Source organism: Mustela putorius, unplaced genomic scaffold, assembly GCF_011764305.1.
Source record: "Mustela putorius furo isolate JIRA1106 unplaced genomic scaffold, ASM1176430v1.1 tig00000224_pilon_pilon_pilon, whole genome shotgun sequence".
Classification (NCBI taxonomy): Eukaryota; Metazoa; Chordata; class Mammalia; order Carnivora; family Mustelidae; genus Mustela; species Mustela putorius.
In genome coordinates this window covers 8,729,448-8,748,626 of record NW_025421321.1, presented here as the reverse complement: position 1 = coordinate 8,748,626, position 19,179 = coordinate 8,729,448, and the positions used below count along the sequence as shown (strand labels likewise).

Here is a 19,179-nt window from a genome sequence, read left to right as displayed (position 1 = left end):
ATGCCGCTGAAATCCCCTCCAGTCCAGAGGCCCTTCAGCTGGATGTGGGGTCTCTCTTCGGGGCTGTGGTCCCCACAGGGCCACCCTGTGCCTATGCTCCCACCTACGAATGTGATGGAGGAGACCTGCGTGCCCCCACTTTTCTTTTCTTTTCTTTTTTTTTTTAAGATTTTATTTATTTATTTGACAGAGAGAAATTACAAGTACACTGAGAGGCAGGCAGAGAGAGAGAGAGAAGGAAGCAGGCTCCCTGCTGAGCAGAGAGCCCGATGCGGGACTCGATCCCAGGACCCTGAGATCATGACCTGAGCCAAAGGCAGCGGCTTAACCCACTGAGCCACCCAGGCGCCCCCCCACTTGTCTTTTCTGACACACACACATGAGTGGCCCGCCTGCTCTCTGTTTACTGACTGAAGGGACACTGGGGACACTTCAGTGGTGTTCACATATCTCTGGTCCTGGTGCATGTCTCACTCCCTGACTCACTGGGACTCCCAGGGGCATGAGAACCCAGGGCTGGTGCAGCTGCCTGCTGGTGAGGTCGAGTTTAGCAGGAAGAGAAAAAAGGAATAGTGACTCACCCAGAGCAGGGGGAGCTGAGCAGATGACAGACTTAGGGAGCCCCACCCTCTGCGGAGACAGGGCTCCATCCCAAATTCCGGCTGAGAGTTTGGGCATTGGAGCTCAGTCGGCCAGGGCTCCTCTTTCTTTCTTTCCTTCTTTCTTTCTTTCCTGCTTGCCTGCCTGCCTTCCTTCCTTCCAAGATTTTATTTATTTATTTGACAGAGAGAGACATAGCAAGAGAGGGGACATAGCGCAGGGAGTGGAAGAGAGAGAAGCAGGCTTCCTGCCAAGCAAGGAGCCTGATGCGGTTCATGACCTGAACCGAAGGCAAACACTTAAGGACTAAGCCACCCAGGCGCCCCTCCTCCTTATTTTTTTTAATTCAGATAAGTGCTTGTATACTTTCTGACTAAATGTCTAATCTCTACAGTTCCATCTATGAGAGCAACCCCTATAAATTCCTCTCTGAGTGTTGGCTTTGGCAATGAGCTTGTGATGAGACTTAAGATTTGTCCCAGTTTGGTATTTCTTCCAGCATTGTGTCCCTGGGGGATATTTTCTGAGTTATGGGGGGAGCTTGTGGAGTAAGGGGTGGCAATAGGAATGAAGAAATAGATAAATTGTGTCCTTCTTGTGATAAATTATTATCCCAGCTGGATGAGTTAGGCTTTATAACATGAGTAACAGGTGGTGGGTATAGCTCAGTTTTATTGAGTTATCGCCAGCCCTAGTCCATGGGTTCTGTATATTCTCTAGTAAATTATCGGAGTGACTTTAAAATTCTCCTTCCAGGTGTGCATGCATGTACAAAAATGTAAGTGTTAGTTTACACATCTAGAGAGATTTGCATAGGTCTCACCACCTTCCAAATAGGTTTGTGGAGAATATACATGTAGAACACAACAGTTAAAAACAAAAACAAAATAGGTACAGTGAACAGAAGGTACAATGGTAAAATAAAGCTTGGGGGTAGAACTGATGACAAATCTTGGGCACTTTTTGAAGATGAGTTGGCTTTAGAAGTAAAGGCAAAAGCAATGACAAGATGCATTGTGTGTTGTTCACAAATATTCTTCAATTGCTTATGAGAGCATGTGGCTTCTTCTGGGTCTGTTTTCGGAGGTAGAGTTTTTGTGGGGAGTTCTCATATTTAAAGGGTGTAATATAATGAATCTTGTCTACGGCAACATTCCTGTGGTAAAAGTGGTAGCATGTTGAATGTGACTTTTCTTCTAGTGTCTTCCATGTTAGGGTTAAAAGGCCAAACCTCATGAAATTATATCAAAGCACTTATGTGAAGGCCAGATTGATTCTGTCTGATTTTTCATTGGGTCCAGTTTGATTAGGTTTGAAATTTAGCAATAACATAAAAGGAATTGAGGAATTAGCAATCTCTCATAAACATGAATACTTGCCCATAAACTCTTGTGTTTCTGCCAATGGCCCACAGAGGCACATGCAGACATTTCAGCATCAAAATTAGGGCTGAATATCCTCAGGAGAAAAAAGGAGCTTGGCCAGAACCTAGATGAACTGTCTAGGTTTATCCACTATATAGAGGGAGACTGTGGGATATCTGCCAGCAGGCCCTTTCCTTAAAAACTTACCAGTAGGTCTACATTTCTATAGTTTTCTGGGTGAGATAGACAGTTGGGGGGATGGGGCATGTCAGACTCATCTTAATCTATTGCCCATTGTTATCTTCCCAATTGCTGTTACAGTTACTATGGCTGGGAAGCAAATTACCTCAAAACTGTAGCATAGAGCAGCCATTTATTTTGCTGATGGGTTCTTTGGGTCAGGATGTGAACAGGCACTGCAGGAATGGCCTGTGCCACCTCCACAATGTCTGGGCACCCCGCTTGAGGACTATCTTTTGATTTTGGCTATTAGTTGGTGGCCTCAGTTTCTCTCCCCAGTGGCCTTTCCGTGTGGTCTCTCTTGTGTGGGCTACTTTGAGCTTCCCCACAGCATGGCGACTGGTTTCCAGGGGCTAGTGCTTCAAGAACAGGAGAGCCAGGAAAACCCATTCTTTCTCTTATGACTCAGACCCTGAATTTTTAGAGTCAGTTCTACAACATTCTATCTGTCAAGGCAGGTACAGAGTCCTAGTCAATTTTAAGGGAGTGGAAATGGATTCTACCTCTTTATCGGGGGTGTGGTTGGTTCTGAAAGAGCCTGTGGAACTGGAAATATGGCTAGGGCTAGTTTCTTAAAAAATGCAATCTGACACACTTGCACAGGACTAATCAGGGATACACTTTGTGACGTTTCCTCGACCCAATTCTCATCTCAGCCACACCAGAGGGAGTGGTAGACTTGGGTTTGAATCAAGGCTGGCCACTTAGCTGCTCAAAGGCCAGAGACATAACATAGCCTTGTCTGTCTCAGCGTTCTTTCCCGTAATCCGAGGATACCAATGTGACCCTCACCGTGACTATGACAGCCAAAGCTGGCGGGAAGTTGTCTGAGAGCGCCCTTCAAAACCACAGGTTGACAGGAAAAGCAAAATGGCCTCAAGCTTGATTTTTTTTTTTTTTTTTGCTATATTGGCGAATAAATGATAGATTGATAATTTGAAAGTTATGAGAACCCACTGCATTTTAAGAATGAGCCACCAAGGTAACATTTCTACTCAAAAGCTTAGAAAGAAAAAAAAAGACCAAAAAGTTGGTAGCATTTTATATTTTTACCTTCTAAAATGTGTGAGAGTTGCTCACTACCCAACTCTCTTTTGTCTCTGAGTCTGCACCTCTCTTTTCTTTGAAAAGCAGGGAACATGGAACACTGTCAAAAGAGAGAATTCACTTAGCAAACATAGGTTTTTGTTTTGTATTGTTTTTTAAGGAGCAGGAAGAAGGAGAAAGAGCCTGAGAGAAGAGAGACATGAGTGGCAGGGTTTCTGACAGAGGTGGTGATAAACACAGATTTATAGACAAAAATCACTGTATTCATTCAGGATGTCTGCTATGTGGTGAGAAGAGTACCAACCCAACCAATCTTTTATCATAAAAGGATGAAATATTATCAAGATTTTAAGGAAATTTACATTCTTTCTAAAATGTTTAAAAATAAAGCCTTTATGAAATCTTAATATATTTTTTTTCATATAGCCTCTGGCTATAGAAAGTCAAGAGTATGACAACAAATTTAATTCAGAAAAATACCCACTTACGGAGTGGTGGTTTAGACTAGTAACGTTGAAGATGTTGCAGAAGGAGATTTAGCTGGGTTGGGTTTCTGCAGACTCCAGACACAAATTCATCATCCCTTTGGTACTTGCTTTATGACCCCAGTTTATTAAAAAGCTGATTGGCTCACGATCTAAAACTTCTCTCTCCCCCATCTAGATAGAACATCTTTGAGCCTCTATAAAATCCAATTTCATTCAGACATTTGGCAACTACTGAGAGAGACCACCTCTGTCTCTATCTGTTGGTATGAGATTTATAAAATGAGAAAAGGCTACATGTAAACTCTAAAGTTCTGGATACATTTTAACTACAGCTCTTCCTTGATTTATGATGGGGTTGTAGCCTGATAAACCTGTCATAAGTTAAAAATATCATGATTTTAAAATGCATTCGATGCATGTAACCCACAGAACATCACAGCCTACTTTTAATGTGCTCGATACTTATATTAACCTACAGTTGGGCAAAATCATCTAACACAAAGTCTGTGTTACAATCAAGGTTGACTGTCTAATGTGATTGAATACTGTCCTGAAGGTGGAAAACCGCATTGTATGTGGGTACAGATGGTTGTTAGTATATGGACTGTTGAACCTGAGGATTGCATGGCTGACTTGGAGCTGTGTCGTTGTACCTTGCCCCGCATCAAAGAGAGGATAGGACCACATATCACTAGCCTGAAAAAGATCAAAATTCAAAATTCAAAGTATGGTTTCTCCTGAATATGTATTGCTTTTGTACCATCATAGAGTCAAAAAAATCATAAACCGAACCTTCCTAAGTTGGGGACCGTCTGTACTATTATTTAGATGAAAACTTGAAGTATACAAGTATTCTTTCTTTGGGCTCAGAGCCACCTTTCTTTTCAAGTCTGTTCACTCAAACAAAATCCCATGAACAGGGAATAAAAGACAGCCTTCTTCTTGGGTCCCCTTAGGTTGGCTGTGAATTTCCTAATAGCTTGGGGCTCAAAAAAATCACATTTTCTAATCAGATGTTTGCTAGAACCTTCTATCTCTGCTAGAGCTTCTTACTCATTCACATGACCCCTGAGTAGAACATAAGCATCCCCCTTCCATGTCCTTGTCAAGCTCTCCCCCTTCTTGGCCTCTTTACCTTCCACTTCATTTTTTTCTAAACCATTTAAAATCCAGGAACTGCCCTCCATCCTTTATGAATTTTCCGCAAGAGCTCCAGGCTATGGAAGTTTGATTTCTTTCCGTCTCTCCTGTTCATTCTGCCATGTTATCTTGTAGCACCTCATGTTTTTATTTCCAAGTCTCTGAATGGTCTTTCCAGTTAGATCCTGTGTCTTGTTCATCTGCTCAGGGGTGAGCACAGTGACTGTTACTTGCGGTTGGTTGCTCAATAGATGCTTAGCTCATTTGGTGATGATGAAATATGCTGTTGTGTGGGACGTCCCCATACTGTACAACAGATTCCTGGAGTCTACTCAGAGGCTTGGTCTCTATAATGCCATATGCAATTGCAGTGACGAAATTCACTAGTGAGTCTGAATCACGAGAGACTGGACCCATTTTGCCTGATGCAGTTATGACAGTCCACCATTGCACAGGACCCATTCCGAGTGACATTGATGGAAACTCCTGCTTTCAATTCTCATTTTCGCCATGGGGACTGGTGATCTTAAGTCAAAGGAGTCAGGTTGGAATTGGGGCTGTGTGATCTTGGAGAAATGATTCTTATATAAGGGGGAAAGGACCTTCTTCCTCATAGGTCAGTGCCAATGTGTTGGGAGTAGCAACGGTAACTGACAAATCATTGAAGGTTCAATGTGGACAAATCTGAGACTTAAATTCTTCAGGAGACCTAGTCATAAGGGGTGGAAACCCACACTTTTGTGAGTTTTCCCTCTAGAAGCCTGACCTGGTTCTGACTGTAAATATCTAAGAAAAAATTTCTTTGTGCTTCCAGCAGGGGGAGGAGAAAAATCATTCTGAAATATCCTAGAGCACTCTGTTCTTATTAACAAGGCTTGCCCTCAGGATGAACTAGTTAATGAAAGCCTTACCTGCTAGGGTATTATCAGAGCCTAGCTGACCTGCGCAGAAGGAAGTACCCAACTCCAGCCCAGTCAGGCCATCCTGCCGCATCTAAGCGGGGATAAATGACTGAGAAATGTTCGCAAAGTTCATAGTCCAGAGTCACTAAAAGATCTAATCACAGGACCGTAGAACACATCCCTCCCTCCACACCTCACCATCATGTTACTAACGGCCAGTTTATAGCACTTTCTTTTACTGGTACATTCCATCCAGCTTTAGAGAAAAGTATAAGACATATTAAAAGGCAAATGCACAATTTGAAGAGACAGAGCAAACATCAGAGCCAGAAATGGCAGGGATATCGGAATTACCGGGCTGGGAATTTAAATCATCCCTGATTAGTGTGCCAAGGGATCTAATGCATAAAAGCAGACAGCATGCAACAACAGATGGGCGATGTAAGCAGAGAGATGAAAATCTTAAAAAGGACCAAAACCAAAGCTAGCCATTAGGAAAAAAAAAAAAAAACAGCCCCACAAAACTGTAACAAAAATGAAGACTGCCTGTGATGGGCTTGTTAGTGGAGTGGACATGGCTGAACAGAGAATCTCTGGGCTTGAGGCTATCACACTAGAAACCTCCAAAACTGTAAAGCAAAAGGAACAAAGTCTGGAGGAAAAAAAAAGAACAAAGTATCCAATGAGTGTGGCTCAACCACCGAAAATGTAACATACATGTAGTGGGAATACCAAAGGAAAAGAAAGAGAGAAAGGAAGGCAAGTATCTGAAACACTAGTGATTGAGAATTTCCCCAGATTAATGTTAGACACCAAACTGCAATCCAGGAAGCTGTGAGAATACCAAGCAGGATGAACAAACAAAAGCCTAGGGTTATCATTTTCAAATTACAGAAAATCCAAGATAAGGAAAAAAATCCTAAAAGAAGCCAGGGTTGGGGGGGACAATTTACCTATCGTGAAACAAAGATGTGAATTGCGTTCAGCTTGTCCTCAGAACCTATGCAAGTGAAAGAGTATGAAGCGAAATATTTAAAGTGTTGAGAGAATGAGAAGCCTAGTGTCACAACGTTGGCACCAAGAGAGCCAGCTGATCACTCTGAAGTCATTGAACCTAAGGGAAAAGGACCTCATGGGAGCAAGCCAGATTTTTGCTCCTGTTAACCTAAGAGAATTTGGTACGAGTAATTCCATGAGTTTATCCCATTTCCTTTTCAGATGGCAAGGTCTATGATGCCTATGTCTTATACCCTAAACCTCAAAGAGAAATCCAGAGCCATGAGGTAGACACACTGGTGTGGAAGATTCTGCCTGAGGTGCTGGAGAGGCAGTGTGGATATAAATTATTTATATTTGGCAGGGATGAATTTCCTGGACAAGGTATGTTTTTTTTTAATTAATTTTTTATTTTTTATAAACATATTTTTATCCCCAGGGGTACAGGTCCGCGAATCACCAGGTTTACACACTTCACAGCACTCACCAAAGCACACACCCTCCCCAATGTCCACAACCCCACCCCCTTCTCCCAAACCCCCTCCCCCCAGCAACCCTCAGTTTGTTTTGTGAGATTAAGAGTCACTTATGGTTTGTCTCCCTCCCAATCCCATCTTGTTTCATTGATTCTTCTCCTACCCACTTAAGCCCCCATGTTGCATCACCACTTCCTCATATCAGGGAGATCATATGATAGTTGTCTTTCTCTGCTTGACTTATTTTGCTAAGCATGATACGCTCTAGTTCCATCCATGTTGTCACAAATGGCAAGATTTCATTTCTTTTGATGGCTGCATAGTATTCCATTGTGTATATATACCACATCTTCGTGATCCATTCATCTGTTGATGGACATCTAGGTTCTTTCCATAGTTTGGCTATTGTGGACATTGCTGCTATAAACATTCGGGTGCATGTGCCCCTTTGGATCACTACATTTGTATCTTTAGGGTAAATACCCAATAGTGCAATTGCTGGGTCATAGGGCAATTCTATTTTCAACATTTTGAGGAACCTCCATGCTGTTTTCCAGAGTGGCTGCACCAGCTTGCATTCCCACCAACAGTGGAGGAGGGTTCCCCTTTCTCCGCATCCTCGCCAGCATCTGTCATTTCCTGACTTGTTGATTTTAGCCATTCTGACTGGTGTGAGGTGATATCGCATTGTGGTTTTGATTTGTATTTCCCTGATGCCGAGTGATATGGAGCACTTTTTCATGTGTCTGTTGGCCATCTGGATGTCTTCTTTGCAGAAATGTCTGTTCATGTCCTCTGCCCATTTCTTGATTGGATTATTTGTTCTTTGGGTGTTGAGTTTGCTAAGTTCTTTATAGATTTTGGACACTAGCCCTTTTTCTGATATGTCGTTTGCAAATATCTTCTCCCATTCTGTCAGTTGTCTTTTGATTTTGTTAACTGTTTCCTTTGCTGTACAAAAGCTTTTGATCTTGATGAAATCCCAATAGTTCATTTTTTCCCTTGCTTCCCTTGCCTTTTGCGTTGTTCCTAGGAAGATGTTGCTGCGGCAGAGGTCGAAGAGGTTGCTGCCTGTGTTCTCCTCAAGGATTTTGATGGATTCCTTTCGTACATTGAGGTCCTTCATCCATTTTGAGTCTATTTTTGTGTGTGGTGTAAGGAAATGGTCCAATTTCATTTTTCTGCATGTGGCTGTCCAATTTTCCCAGCACCATTTATTGAAGAGGCTGTCTTTTTTCCATTGGACATTCTTTCCTGCTTTGTCAAAGATTAGTTGACCATAGAGTTGAGGGTCTATTTCTGGGCTCTCTATTCTGTTCCATTGATCTATGTGTCTGTTTTTGTGCCAGTACCATGCTGTCTTGATGATGACAGCTTTGTAATAGAGTTTGAAGTCCGGAATTGTGATGCCACCAACGTTGGCTTTCTTTTTCAATATCCCTTTGGCTATTCGAGGTCTTTTCTGGTTCCATATAAATTTTAGCATTATTTGTTCCATTTCTTTGAAAAAGATGGATGGTACTTTGATAGGAATTGCATTAAATGTGTTGATTGCTTTAGGCAGCATAGACATTTTCACAATATTTATTCTTCCAATCCAGGAGCATGGAACATTTTTCCATTTCTTTGTGTCTTCCTCAATTTCTTTCATGAGTACTTTATAGTTTTCTGAGTATAGATTCTGTGTCTCTTTGGTTAGGTTTATTCCTAGGTATCTTATGGTTTTGGGTGTAATTGTAAATGGGATTGACTCCTTAATTTCTCTTTCTTCTGTCTTGCTGTTGGTGTAGAGAAATGCAACTGATTAAGTGAGGTTTCAAAGCCACAAGTAAAAAGGAAAGGGAAGTTTCTTTTCCTTCACTTCACAAATGGGGGTCGGGAGGGCTTGGGAGACTCTGCTCACCTTCCCCCATGGAACCACGGAGAGTCTCGCACCTCCTCAGCCCACAGTCCGTGAGCCAAGTTACGACCAGTTCTCTCTCTTCTCTCTGGGGCTCATTCCTGTTACAGGATAACTGGGATTCCTGGTTGAAATAATGTGACTCTCACTATGAGTAACACAAACAGCTGACCAATGCCAGCCTTGGCCAAGAGACCACATGGTAGAAAGAGGTCATTTGCCCTCACGTCCGTGAGACTAACTGCTGAGTATCCTCCATCAGTTCAAATATGTAAACCAGCTCATATTTAAAGATGATTTTATAAACCTTAACTACCCAGGTTTCTCCTACATAAATAAAATAGAATTTATTTATTTATGTCTCCCATCACACAAGAATGTAGCTTTGGGCACTGTAGGTGACATCTCTGAGCTTCAACAGTCTCATCTGTCAAATGAGGAACAGAGGGCTTCCCTGACTCGGGCGAGAGAATGAAGTGAGATAAAATCTGAGTGGAGACCCGTATGGAGCTTAGCGCATGTTAGACATCTGACAGATAAAGTTTCCCTCTTGACCTACATGTTTTCTTTCTTGGGATGCTATACAACAAATGGCTAAAATTTGAAATAAACCTCCTTCCCTGGTCAAGAGGAAGCCAAGAGGACTACATTAGAGCATTTGGTAGCGGCCCACTCTGCGTTGTTTGGGGAGGTGGCCAAGTACTTTGGATTTTTAAGTTTCTTATCTCTATGGTGGGAGAAACCACATCTCAGCCCACATCTTTTCAAGTTATAAGATCAGCCTCCATGAGGAAGTGAGAATCTGATTTAGTGCTTGCCGTAAACATGGGGAAGACTTCAGATTTCATAAGCATATTCTTTCACTCACTTATTCAGCAAATATTTATTGAGCACCTGCGATGTGACAGTAATATTCTAGGCACAAGAAATAGAAAAATAAACTGAAGAGAAGAAGAACATGAGCTTGGAGAGGTCACAGTCTATTTTTATATTCTAAGAATCAGGAGGATATAAAAGTTACTATTTATTGCTAAAAAAGGCCAAGTTTCATCCATAGCTGGATATTTCCAGAACTACCCCCAAGAAATCATCAGGCAGTATTACTAATTTGAAGTTAGTCCTATAAATCCTGGGCATTTAGCTAGCTATAGCACAAGAAGAAAACACAAACAAAGATTAATACAGCATTTGATCTATCTATACTTTTCCTGTCCCTTTAAAATATATTTATTTTAAAAAATGTGTTTATCATCTAGTATATACTAGTCCTTCAGTGAAGTTGGTGACAAAAGTTAGGTACGATAAAACCCTTTTTCTGAGTAGGTCACAGTCTGTGGGTGCAGCCAGTGAGCTGAGGTAAGTGACCTCGCAGCAACCAACTACCAAAAAAATATGACTCATGAACACAAAGTACCAATTTTTTTCCAGGGAAAATCAGGAAGGTGTCACAGAGGATATGATAAAAGTTAAAAAAGCAAAGCAAAACCACTTTTGTTATCCATTCCTAAGTGACATTTATTTTAAAATCCATGTGGTCCTTCCAGGACCCATTTCTAATATTCTCAGAGATGAATCTAGGCTCTTTCACTCATGCGATAGTCTGCATCTTCTTTATTTCCAGCGGTGGCCAACGTCATCGATGAAAACATCAAGCTATGCCGGAGGCTGATCATTGTCTTAGTTCCCGAATCCCTGAGCTTTGACGTGTTAAAGAACATGTCGGAAGAACAAATTGCAGTCTACAATGCACTCATCCAGGACGGCATGAAGGTCATCCTGATTGAACTAGAGAAGGTCAAGGACTACACGGCCATGCCGCAGTCAATTCAGTACATCAAGCAGAAGCACGGGGCCATCCAGTGGAGCGGGGACCTCACAGAACAGTCACAGTGTGCCAAGACCAAGTTCTGGAAAAAAGTGAGGTACCATATGCCACCCAAAAGGCCTCCACCATCTTTTTCCGCCCAGCCGCTGAAGCACATGTCCTGACCCCTCCTGGTTGGCTAGTGGGGGCCCGACATGGGGTTGGTCACCTGTGATGGCATTGTTGTGTGGGGTGGTTCACGGATGGCATGGATGCCTGGCATTTAGCCGTCGGCTTGAAGCTTGCCGTTGTGTCCTTGTTGTGGCAGGACCTCTGTCTGTTGCTTGTTTGGGTCAGAGCTCCCTCTTTAGGGAGAGATGTCACCCTTCCAGAAGGCCTTCATTCACTTATGGACTCTAATGGGCACTCCCCATACACAGAGCCCCTGGGGAATGGGACATGGAGGACTGTAGAGTGGCAGGTGAGATGTCAAGAAGTTAGGTGCGTGGTGTGGCATCTGTGGGGCCAGAGACAGAAGTTAGGGGATGGCAGGAGGCAATCTGTGGGCTTGGAGAGGGCTGGCAAGAACTGCAATTTTTCTTGACCATAATCTTAGCTCATGGATACTGGAAGCCATGTAGTGGTCACACAGACCAGTGGGGACCAAGTGTGGCCCCACTGGGATTGCCCATTAATCACCCTCCTGTTGGGCCCCAGCCTTGAAAGACTTGATCTCTCCAATCAAAATAAGTAACACTTCATTTCTTTCTCCAGCTGGCCTCTGAAGGCTGGGATTCTGAGCAGCATGAGAGACACAATTAGCACAACGAGATGATGCAATTCTAGTCCACATAAAACAAAGAAATCTTTAGGTTAGCCCGCATCCCCTCATCACAGGTGCATTTATGATTTAACAAGGCACAAGGATTTTTGATGCTAAAATTTAGCTGGAAATTCATCACTACTTTCAAAGACCCTGACCTGAGGAGCTGAGATAGAGTACAACACTCTCATTCCATGGTTGAGGATGTCAAGTCCTAACAAGTGGCCTGCTGGGGTCAGAATGTTTATGTTGCCCCAATTCACATGTTGCCGTCCTAACACCCAATGTCATGGTATTGGGAGGTAGGGCCATCTGGAGGTGATTGGCTCAGAAGGGCGGAGACCTCCTGAATAGGATTAGTACTCTCATGGGAGATAGCCCAAGAAATCCCTTGCCACTTCAGCCATGTGAAGACACAGCAAGAAGTCTGTTACCTGAAAGAATTTCCCCACCTGACCACGAGGGCCATGTGAAGACACAGCAAGAAGTCTGTTACCTGAAAGAATTTCCCCACCTGACCACGAGGGCACCTGTTCTCAGACTTCTTGCCTCCATCACTATGAGAAATAAATTTCCTTTGTTTAGCCTATGGTATCTCACGATAGCACCCCAAGCAGTCTAAGCCATGGCCCTAGTGAAGGGTCCATGGGGACTGGATGGGGGTCAGCCAGTGGGCAGGACAGGGGAGGAGGACTGGGGAGGAGGAGGGGTGAATTGGGAGAACAGGAAGCCCAGCCTGCAGAAAAGAGCGGAATGTATGGGCAGGAGCAGAGAGCAGGAACAGGTGGCCTTCACAGGCTGCAGATAGATGGAGTGTCTGGTGGGCTCTGAGATGATAAAGAGCCTACTCCAGTCTTCTAGCATCTGTGCTCCAAGGTGACCCAACATTGGGTCAAGATGACATATTTCTTTCTTTCTTTTTTTTTGTTTAAAGATTTTATGTATTTATTTGACAAACAGAGATCACAAGTAGGCAGAGAGGCAGGTGGGGTGGAGGGGGAAGCAGGCTCCCTGCTGAACAGAGAGCCTGATGTGGGGCTGGATCCCAGGACCCTGAGATCATGACCTGAGCTGAAGGCAGAGGCTTTTACCCACTGAGCCACCCAGGTGCCCCACATGACACATTTCTTTGTCATCATATGCTGGTTCTCACTTAACATGAGGCCACTCTTTATTTTATTTAACATTTGCTCTTTAAAGATTTTTTTTAAAAGATTTTATTTATTTATTTGACAGAGAGAGAGAGACAGCGAGAGAGAGAGAGAACTCAAGCAGGGGGAGGGACAGAGAGAGAAGCAGGCTTCCTGCTGAGCAGAGAGCCCGATGTGGGGCTCCATCGCAGGACCCTGAGATCATGACCTGAGCCAAGAGCAGAGGCTTAACAACTGAGTCACCCAGGAGCCCCTAAAGATTTTCTAAAATTGTGGTAAAATATATGTCATGCAAAATTTACCACTGCGACCATTGGTAAGTGTACAGTTCCAGTGACTAACTTTTATAAATGACTGTATCCACACAGCACAAGTTGAGGCTGTCAGAAAAAAGAAAACCAATCCATCCGGGCAAAGGTATTTTCTGAAAACCTAGGACTACTGGGAGGCCAGCGCTATTGGTGAATTTCTTAGTTGGATTGATTTTTTGTCAGAAACTTCCCTCACCTCCAACATGTGCCCTATGTTTCTTTTTGCTTAAAAATATGTAAAGGTGTATTATTAGGGCAATAGCAATGAATTATATCAGCACATTGTAATTTTATTGTTATTGCTTCATGTCCTATATAGGAGGTTCCTTTTCTCGAGGGTTCTGGCCTTTCACGTATTTGGACACAGGGCTGATGTTCTCAGGCATGTATATATGCTCCTCAAGACAGACCATGTGCTCTGAATCAAGATTTGTACAATAGGGCCACATGTTTTCAAAGATGGATAAGACTTCTCTTATCCTGATAAGTTCTGTCCTTTTAAACAGTGGCTCTTTCTGATAATTTGAGGAAAAATGTGGATATCTCCCTAGAAAAAAAATGTATGTACACACAAAATTTTGGGTGCAGTTTGAGAATGTTGACAGAATTTTTCAAGTTCCTCAAAGGCATCTTACACAAAAAGGTCCCCAGGCCCTGACAAAAGGACCCTTTTCCTAGAGGGACTTTCATTTTTGTCCTTACTGGATATGATCTCCGAATTTTACACAATTCTATGTAGAGGTCCAATGATAAACATGCTGAGTGAGCCATTCTGGGGATCCTCCTGGAAGTTGTTTGGAAAGGAACACAGACTTGGGATTTTTGTGGTATTCTAGTCATCATCTAGCCCAGGACTGCCTTACTTGTTCACAGGTGACGACAGTGACTCCTGAGATGTTTCCTCATGGTGTGTCTGGAGCTATAGGCCTTATGTGTGTGTGTGCCATGATGTGAAAAAGACTGGGAAACAGATCCTAGTCAGAGAGGGCCTGGAAGACTGAAGGGAGTAAACTGAAGACGTTCGATACTCGGTGGCAGAGCTGGGACAGATGCCTCCATCTTCTCACTGTGCTGTGGTTTATGCTATGGCAACTTTTCTTACCCTCTCTGTCCTGTGACACCAGCCACTCATTGGAATTAACTTCTAGAAACCTGGGAATGGACTTCTAGCAATAAACAGTTAGGGCTTCTGAGTGATTTCCCTTGATTTACTCTGGGACTTTTTAGGAACACACACATTTATGTTTTGTTCTGCCTTGTTTCTACCCACCAGTAAGCAAAACTGTAGGATTTTTAGGTTTGTAGGAAATTTGACATTCAGGATTAAGAAGTTCTTCAGTAAGCTTTACCTTTCTTGAATGGATCTTTCTGAATGGCTGGAGGTTTTAGATGAGAGAGGTCAATGAAGGAGGCTATGTCCTTTCCTGGGACAGCTTTATCACATCGATCACAAAACATTGAACTTCACTGAATTCTACTTCTTGCCTGGAGCCTCACTACCACTTGGGAACCTGGGGGTCCAGGGCTCTGCCTGGTGGTGAAGAGCTTGTGTTTGAAACTCAGCTTTTCCTGTGAGGCCTTTGAGAAGCCAGTTAGCCTCTCTGAGCTTGTCATCATTTGGGGATGACACGGGAAAAAGCATATAACACATGTGAGCGTGGGGATGATAAGTGGATATTAATTATGGACAGGTTTCACACACTTGATAGAACTCTGGCCATGATATTCAGGGACAAAAGTGTAATTAAAAGGGGGAAAAATCCATAGGCACTGAATGTTTTGCAGTAGACAGCTCATAGTTTTTGGAGATTCCTAAATTTTCTACTAGATTCTTAAAGTCACACACACACACACACCACACACATCCCTGGAGATGGGTTGCTCTGTATTGGCATTGATGGGGTCTATGACTATGCCCTGTGCTGTGGGCTCTTGGCTGGACTAACCTTCCAAACAATCCTGTCCGGTCTGCTGGCCGGTGTCCTCTTCCACTTACGCAGGGACCCCCAGGGTTCCCCATCCCCTGGGTATCCACACAGGGATATCTGCTCCCATGGAGCCTTTGGTTATTGTCCTTGCTTGCTATTTGGTCTTGATTTGGGGGGCTCAAGGAGTTTTGAAACCTGGTCCTGGGCTACCACACAGTAGCCCAGGCCAGAACCAAAGGAAGTACCTGAATTGGGAGATCCAATTGACAATACCATCCCTCTCTTAGGTCTCTGGAGGACAGCGCTGTTACCCCTTCCCCGGCCTCCAGCGAGTCCTACCACCTCTCAGACTGTGTTCCCTTCTCCCTCAGACACTCAGCCGCTGTGATTCCAAGCACCCTGCTTGGAATCCCTACTGGGGATTGTTTACTTCTTGCCATGATTCCATCCAAACACTCCTGAAATGAGACTGCTTCCCTCAGAGCCTTCCAGAATTTCTGTAGTGGGGGCCCACAGGCACTCTTTGTTTGGGGTGGTGGTGGTGGGAGAGAAGGGCTTGGAGTAGAATTTGTGTAGCTAGCCCTTGGCCAAAAATGGAGAAATCATTAATGGCTCATGTTGTAGAATGGGCTGATTCCTAACGGAGATTTCAGGAAAGGGGTGCTGGAGTTCCCCTGAGCTCCCTCTGTTTTATTCATGACACAGTCCCCGAAATGTGCCTTTCCACTGTTTTGTAGGTGTTCTTTAGCATTTAATCTCAGCATTAAGACCCATAATTAAGCTGCTGGAGACCAAGGAGCATTAAGCGTCATACTAAATATTTGCCATTTTGAATCCTGGTGATACCCATCTCATTGTCAATTTTGTTGTCGCTGGTTTACTAGTTTGAGCAATTCCATTGTGAGTTTCCATGAGTTTTTATGGAATAAAGAGATACAATGTGGTAAAAATATAAGTAATTGAATTGTCCCTGAAGTGGCAGTTTGCCAGCTGATGGACTCATGTGTAAGCATGGAAACGAAAGAAAGCTTAGATGTCCATGGATAACAGGAAAAAAGGCAGATTATATGGAAACTGAAGGCCACCACCAATTCTCTCATGTCTCCCCAGCAGAGCTTGGTGAGGTAAATGGGGCCTTATCCCCATTCCTTAGGGGTGGGCTCCAGGTCTCTTGGGAGAACCTGAGGGGGCAGGACTGACCCCGGGGGCAGGGGTGAGAGGTGAACGGGTTAGAGAAAAGATAAAATACAGATGTTGAACCCCTCAGTTACCTTTTGGCTCACCTTCTTATGATGACTGAGTCAGCACCAGAACCCACTTCCTTTGGTTTCTCCCCTCAAATACCGTGAGTCTGCCCATGAGAAAGTCCTGGGTGAAGACTGAGTCATATCAAATAAACGGCCCAGGAAGGTCTGGTCTTTCCCCCGAAGGTCAGCCGAGATGAAGACACATGTGAAAGTGCTTGGCAACCTCACAGAGCTACAAGGAGTTGTCTGACCTACATGGGGACTGGGGGGGCATAGACCCTCACTGTCTTCTACCCCTGCTGAACCCCACAGAGCCTCAGAGAGCTGCTGGCTGTGGCCCTGTCTTGATTGGCTCTTGATCTTGATTCATAGTTTCACAAACTTCCCTTCAACACATGCTTCATTTAGTTGGTTTCTCCAGGGCCGTGTCTGGAAAATTAAGAAAGTGGAAAATTCCTCCCTGGTTTCCCTCTGCAATAAAGACTATTGCAGACAAATCCATGGTGTTTAGAATAAGTGACTGGACGTGACCATGGCTCTCACAGCTGCAGAACATCCAGTCTGAATGGCTGGAGGCCACACATCTCAGATGGTGCCCTTGATGGATGGGAACCCTTCTCCGCTCCATACCCAGGTAGCTTTGAAGGGGTGCTGCCATTTCTCTTAATAAAAGTCAAACCGTAGTCCTCAGAGAGAGAGAGATTCTCCCCTAAAGAAGGGAAATTAGACCTTGTAGCCCTGGGTCTTGTCCTTCAGAGCCACCTTTCTTCAGGGGCTCTCTTATTAATGGCAGTTGCCACATCCTAACTTAGATGCTCTGGCCTGCCTACCATTGACTAATTCCTAGGAACACGGCTGACATCTGCAAGGACAGACAAGATTTTATAGAAAGAGAAAGGAGAACAAAACAGACTGGAATCTGTAGGGATATACCATCAGATGGCTTGGACTATAAGATGGAGGTTTTCTTGTCTTCCTCAGGAGATGACTCGGCCCTCATCTCCTATCACCTCAGAAGAGGAGAAAGCACATCTTTTCCAATTCAGGCCCAGAATTGTCAAGGGAGACACCCAGCTGTAAGACATTGTGCCAAAATGTTTTGCCCACATAAGCTGTGTTTTGCTCTGTTTCTTCTCTCCTATAAGACAGCAGTTTCTTGCTGTGTGGTGGGGCTGGTGTGGGGACTCCGGCAGCTCAGTCATGGGGGAGAGCCGGCCATGGTGAGAGCTGGTGGAGCATCACCATGGGCCATGGTGGCCTCAGTCCTACATGGAAGCCTGTACCCGAACAGCATGTCCCCCTTCCCCTCTGTCAACAAGGAGACATTCAGCTGCAAATCTTGGAAATCTCAGAAGTCCATCAAGTAAACTTCATTCTCAATTTTGAAATATAATTCATAATTTTATTTGTTTAGAACTCCTATGAAAATGACATTTTTATGAATCTAGAGATGAAAAACCCTTTTCTACAACAACCAAGTAACCAGTTTATCACCATTCAAATATCTGTAACTTGATGGCACTCCCCCGGAGGTTGTGTCACCTAAAAGATTGGGTGAATCCCAGACTGTGATCATAGTTGTAGAAATATGTGAGAACGATGCATAGTAACCTTTTTCCCTCTTACTCAGTGGCTGTATTGCTTTTTAATCTGAGTCACTGACACCTACCGTTTTATTTGATTGATTCATGCTATCTCTTGACTTACCTGGAGAACCCTGGAGACCAAAGGTTTCATCGTGATGGTTTTGTGGTCACACCCTCATTTCTCTCTGCCCTTTATTACTCCCTATTTCCCACCTTCTCTTTGTGTACAAAGAGAAGTACATCAGCGGGAGGTACTTGCCTTCTCCCTAATCATCTCCACCACCACTCTGGTTAGCATCTTTCTAGATAATGAAAACATTTATAAGGTGTGAGGGTTGCACGTGCTCTGGATGATTTTCAACACATCTATCAAATGTGGCCAGCCCGAAGACCCACACCTTAGTCTCCCCCCACCCCATATGGAACCACCTGCAAGTCAGGCCAGGGGTGCCGAACTTATAGTCCTCAGTCTGAGGTTATGGGTGAAGTGCTGGCATTTGCTACCAAAGGCATTCATATTTTTAAAACTGGGAACTACACAGGATAAATTACATTGCAGCTCAGTATAGACACACACATACACACACAGAAGGAATGGAAAAGAAACCGCATTTCTTGTTATGGGCTCAATGCTATTTTGTTCTAGTCTGGCTCAATTTTTCAAAATGCGGTTCACAGCCCACCAACCTGTTTCATGACCAACTTCTCTGTTTCCAAAGCAATTTGAAAAACACAGCACCAGTTTTGCATACTGCTGGTGACCCAGTCAGTCAAGACATTCTGCTTTGTTGAATCAACAAGCCTTTATCAGGAACTTATTATGGCTCTTCTTTGATTATCTAACTTCCAGGTCAATTAGCTTTGTTTGTTATGTCAAATGACCACAGGACAGCGGAAATCTCCCCAACAGCAGTTTTAAATGGAGATAATTTCCTGCCTGTGTAAAAAGATGACATCAAGAGGAAAAGAAAGCAGCCCTGTGGGTGACAAACACTGAGAAAGAGAAAAACATTTCCTCTCACGAGACACAGGAGAAAATGAAGTTCAAGACTTAACCTGGCAATAAAATAAAATAAAATAAAATAAAATAAAATAAAATAAAATAAAATAAAATAAAATAAAGGAGACAACGCTGGTGTCCGGACCCCTCACGGCGCCACTGCGCCCTCTGCTGGC

The 19,179-nt window shown here is 43.7% G+C and overlaps 1 protein-coding gene across 2 annotated transcripts in view; it reads left to right on the top strand.

Moving 5' to 3' along the window:
• Positions 1-12,756, top strand: part of IL1RL2 (interleukin 1 receptor like 2) — a 38,047-nt gene extending 25,291 nt beyond the window's left edge. For both annotated transcript variants that reach the window (XM_045077631.1, XM_004753058.3), the window contains exons 10-11: positions 7,000-7,161; positions 10,775-12,756. In XM_045077631.1, the coding sequence (XP_044933566.1) occupies positions 7,000-7,161; positions 10,775-11,142 (530 nt within the window). In that variant the 3' untranslated portion in view covers positions 11,143-12,756. The remainder of the gene's footprint in view (positions 1-6,999; positions 7,162-10,774) is intronic.
• The last annotated feature ends 6,423 nt before the right edge of the window (positions 12,757-19,179 follow it).